The following is a 5,285-nucleotide window of genomic DNA, read 5'->3' on the forward strand; positions in this document are numbered from 1 at the left end:
CTTGGAAGGAAAGTTATGACCAACCTAGACAGCATATTCAAAAGCTGAGACATTACTTTGCCAACAAAGGTTAGTCTAGTCAAAGCTATGGTTTTTCCAGTGGTCATGTATGGATGTGAGAGCTGGACTGTGAAGAAGGCTGAGCACTGAAGAATTGATGCTTTTGAACTGTGATGTTGGAGAAGACTCTTGAGAGTCCCTTGAACTGCAAGGAGATCCAGCCAGTCCATTCTGAAGGAGATCAGCCCTAGGATTTCTTTGGAAGGAATGATGCTAAAGCTGAAACTCCAGTACTTTGGCCACCTCATGGGAAGAGCTGACTCATTGGAAAAGACTCTGATGCTGGAAGGGATTGGGGGCAGGAGGAGAAGGGGATGACAGAGGATGAGATGGCTGGATGGCATCACTGACTCGATGGACGTGAGTTTCAGTGAACTCCGGGAGTTGGTGATGGACAGGGAGGCCTGGCGTGCTGCGATTCATGGGGTTGCAAAGAGTCGGACATGACTGAGTGACTGAACTGAACTGAACTCTATTGATGCATCTACTTTATCAGTGACATTTCCTAAGTCCCTGCTGTGTACCAAGCAATGAAACCTGGGATATAGAGAAAAATAAAGGACAACTTCTAACCCCAATCAACTTTTTAGGTCAGGGAAATCGTCTCAAAGAGAAGAAACCATCTCTTCCACTCAGCTGAGTATGAAAAAGTGCTGTCAGAAATACTGACCAGACAAGAGAATGACTCACAACAGTCAAGGGCACACACCAGACGAGATGGGATGCAATATGTGTCTATTTTCTCCTGCCACCTGGGATCGAACAGGAGTCCACCAAGCCCAGGCACGGAGCCCCGAGGCAGAGAAGATCCCGGCCAGGGTGACCTCTTAGCTGGGATACTGCCCTGAGCTCTCAGACCACAGTCACGCCCCTGCCGGCCTGGACCATGCAACGACCTTATCCAGGAAGCGGCAGTTACAGGCCAGGTGACCTTCTCAGCTCAGCTCGGACCTTCGCAGCTGTGCACGTGTTTTCAGGTGATGCAGTGGACGGGACCGGTCTCCTGGTCTTGGAAGGCACGCGGTAAAGACGGTATTGGGATCATGACTCCACACGCCTACCTCCTCCTCTGTGAGAGTCACCTCTGTCCTGGTGGCTGACAGCAAACGGCATCAGCAACCTCGATTCCTCTTTAAAAGGTGGGAGTACAAGCCAATAAACAAATATTTTATTTTGGCCTCTCTTGGGGCATCAGTTTGCACTGGACAATTAAGAATTCTCCCCACGGATGCAAATTATGTTATCTCATAGTAAGGTGAGAAGGGTTCCCAGGCGGCTGAGTGGTAAAGAATCTGCCTGAAAATGCAGGAGACACAGGAGATGTGGCTTTGATCCCTGGGTCAGGAAGATGCCCTGGAGGAGGAAATGGAAACCTACCCCAGTATTTTTGCCTGGAGAATCCCATGGACACAGGAGCCTGGGGGACTACAGTCCATGGGGTTGCAAAAACTTGGACACAACTGAGCATAGTTAGGTGAGAAAAAGAAAAAATAAATAAGTAATAGGATTTTAAGAAAATAAAATAACCAGCGAAGACTGGGACTCTGGAGCCTACTCTATCACACACAGAGAAATATCCTGGAAGACAGGGCATTTTTTCACTTTTTCTTTTTCTAAACCAGCGTAATCAACTGACATCTGCTTATGGACACAATTTGAAGGGGAAAAATTCAGGTAGCAGATTGGAAGAATTTTGGTCAGCTGCAGCTTTTACTTTAGTTCCGTCATTAGCTTTTCATGAAATCAGGACTCAGCTTCAGTGTAGGACAACTGTTAGGAGAAGCCTAGCCGCTTCCCTGGTGGCTCAGACAGTAAAGAATCCTCCTGCAGTGCAGGAGACCCAGCTTTGATCCCTGGGTCAGGAAGATCCCCTGGAGGAGGGCATGGTAACTCACTCCAGTATTCCTGCCTGGAGAATCCCATGGACAGAGGAGCCTGGTGGGCCCCATGGGGTCAGCCCACGGGGTCACAAAGAGTTGGACATGACTGAACGGCCAACACACTGGTTGAAATCAGTCAGGGGATGCTCCTGTCGAATCTCCTCTTCTGGGTGAGGAGCCCAGAAAACCGAGACGCGTCCCAGCGTCTCCTCTGCATCAGTCACATCCCAAGGTCTGTGCCCTGTGACATGTCCATACCTATCGCACTTCTGTCTTCAAGGCTCGTTAAATCCACTGAAGACAGTTTCTAGTCCACTTTCCACGTCGCTACAGGGAAGGCAAATCTCCTTCAGTGACACGCCTCCAACCCTTTAAAAAGAATCCAGACTTTCTGCAGAATGAAGACTGTGGTCCCCAGTTTTGGTGGCCACTGCATCCCCGTGGTGGGGCAGGAAGTGCTCAGCTTAGGCAGTGCCTCTCGCCTGCCTCTCCAGCCACATCCCCTGCCAGTGCCCTGATGGTCCCCAGTCCATCTGCCCTCCTGCCTCCCGTGTTTTGCACGGCGTGGCATCCTGTGTCTTAGGAGGCTGGACCCGCGAGGGCTCACACCTACTCTCACCACATCCACCTGTAAAGCCCACCTCATCTTTCAGTCCACACCGCCCCTGACCTCATATGAGTCCACATGGAGCCCCAGCCATCTCCAGGATCCCAGAGGCTCACGGCTGGAGCCTTGAGATAGGAATATCTCAAGGGATATTGACCACAGCAACACAGGAATAAACCTGGGATAGGAACACCGCAGGTTTCAGACTCAGGGGCACAGGGTCAGCTTTTGTGGGAGGCCCTGATGTGATCTCACATCCATCTTGGGTACAACAGGCTTTGGGGGCTGGCGTGGGTGCCCAATGGTGAATTACCACATCCCTTCCAAAGATTGATTATTTATTGTTTCTAAGGGGGACTAACGTTTTCCATTCAGAGATTGGAAACTACTTGGACTTTATGGCCCAAAACTATTCGTGATTCTTTAAAAATGAACCCTTGGCCAGACTTGGTTTACATCTACCAGAAAGCCATGCTTTCCTTTCTTCCTTAAGCCACAAACAAGAATAGTTTTAAGGGACATTCAACTGGGTATTCCCTGATGCTCAGGATCCTGAAACGGTTAACATACTCACTAGAGTGCAGTTCTGGTAAACTCATGGCCAACGGTTCAGGAGGATAACCTGTCAAGTTCGAGCGTTTTGAGCACTTCAGAACTGCCCCTCCCCCGCCACCCCGGGCCCACGCCCCTGACCACCCATCCATAGGATTTGGCAGAGAATATAATAATTTTGAAAAATGATGAACGAAAGATAAAAGTGATGAAAACGAAACATGGCTGATGGTTAATCTCCGCATCTTCAAATGTCACGCAGTTCTTCAACTAATTTAAAATACCATTGAAGTGAGATGACTCTCTTTAAATATTTTATCACTGAGATGCTGTAATATTTCTTACACACACATTACCACATTTTTCATTTAATTACTGATCAAATGCATGAGTTGAAAAGACTAAGATCTTGCCATAAAGCAGAATAAATAGTGAGATGACAGCAAGCAGGCCTATGCTATATGTTCCTCTCCGTTAAAAAAAAAAAAAATGCTCTTGGGACATAGACTTGGTTGAATAGAACTCTCCTGTTTCTTGTGGTTAATACAGAAACCACACAGGTCCCAGGGCTGCATGGTAAACCTTTGAACACTACATCTATGAAATTCTGTTGTCTTTTCAAATTTTCAGTAACATTTCTTTTTGCTATATTTATCACATTTTCCAAAATATGAAAATGTTCCTTTTCTTTTCAATGTTGACTACATGTGAAAAATTAACTCTGGTTCTATTACTTCAAACTATGCCTTTATTAGCAACAGTTGTGCTGTGCTGTCAAGAAGAATTTTAAAACGAAAGTACCAAATCTGGAGCGTAGACACATCTGTTTTACTTTGCAGTGTGTTTTATTGTTTTATTTCTTAGGATATGAATTCACAACTATCTTATAACTGAAGACTAAAGAAAAAACATATGTTGGTAAATCTGATTTCTGCATTTTTTTCATTCAAGGGAAGTTGCCTCCCTCAGCTGTCTGCCAATAAGTAATAAATGCACTTGGCAAAAAGTTTATTTAAGTTGGCTTTATTAAGCCAACAAAATACAGAAATCAAGTATGGGACAGGCAGAAAAATCTGTGCCTTTGAAGTCAATAAAAATCCATCTCCTTAATCCTTTTTTTATTCCAAGCAGTGGTGATTTTTCTCAGCTGACTCACTGGGAACCTTGATTTAGCTAATCTGTCTTGCTTAGTTATCTTTCCTCTCCAAAGCTTTCCTAAAGAAGCATCCTTTCCCCTTGACAACCATCATCTTTTATGCTTGCCTAGTGTGTATTTGGTTATAAACATACTCTAGTTAATCCTGATAGAGATTTAAGAATCAAGTTTTTAATTACTCTCCATATTTCATAAGAACAAAAACAGCAGTAGCTTGCAAGCTGAAGCAAAAGGTACAGAGAGACGACCAAGAGCAGCTGAGGTGGCCCAAATGTGGCCCACGTGCCCTTCCGGGCCCTCTGCCGCAGCTTTCTATCAGGGTCGCCCCCTTGTTACGGCCATCAGTCATGACTCCTCCACGCCCCAGTCCACCCACTACAGAGTTACAACTCAGCCAGGACCACACAGGAAAACACGATCAAGCTGGAAGGTGTGAGGATTAGAAAAGAAGGTTCTTCTCTTCTGGAAAAACAAAAACATGGATGGACTTCAAGGCACTCAAAGATCGGGATCATTTAGTCACTTGGATGAGGAAAGGATTCCTTACCTAAACTAAAGAGCACCAAGAACTTCAGACACACGAACTCTCGTTGATCAAACTGCAGAGAACGAAGCTTTGCCACCAGTTCCTGTGCATGGCTCATGAGGTTGTTGAGTGTGGCCCCCGCCTGTGAGGCTATGACGGAATAGTCTACCTGCAACACAGAACGCGGCGTGTTAGTAGGAAAACTGCACGTGCAGAACTGGCAAGTCTGTCGTATTTACTGTTTATTTAGACTTTATACATATATATAAACACGCATATATACAATACATGGGGCTTCCCAGGCGGTTCAGTGGTAAAGAATCTGCCTGCCAATGCAGGAGACTTGGGAGACACAGGTTCAATTCCTGGGTCGGGAAGATCCCCCAGAGGAGGAAATGGCAACCCACTCCAGTATTCTTGCCTGGAGAATCCCATGGATGGAAGAGCCTGGTGGGCTACAGTCCATGGGATCTCAAAGAGTTGGATGTGACTTTTTTTCCTATT

The 5,285-nt window shown here is 46.1% G+C and overlaps 1 protein-coding gene across 4 annotated transcripts in view; it reads right to left on the bottom strand.

The window, feature by feature from the left end:
- The window catches only part of NR5A2 (nuclear receptor subfamily 5, group A, member 2), a 128,727-nt gene that overhangs the window by 40,588 nt on the left and 82,854 nt on the right, over nucleotides 1-5,285 (bottom strand). For all 4 annotated transcript variants that reach the window (XM_010831079.1, XM_010831080.1, XM_010831082.1 and 1 more), the window contains exon 6: nucleotides 4,803-4,950. In XM_010831079.1, coding sequence (XP_010829381.1) covers nucleotides 4,803-4,950 — 148 coding nt within the window. The remainder of the gene's footprint in view (nucleotides 1-4,802; nucleotides 4,951-5,285) is intronic.

This window comes from Bison bison, unplaced genomic scaffold, assembly GCF_000754665.1.
Source record: "Bison bison bison isolate TAMUID 2011002044 unplaced genomic scaffold, Bison_UMD1.0 scf7180017864524, whole genome shotgun sequence".
In the NCBI taxonomy this organism is placed as follows: domain Eukaryota; kingdom Metazoa; phylum Chordata; class Mammalia; order Artiodactyla; family Bovidae; genus Bison; species Bison bison.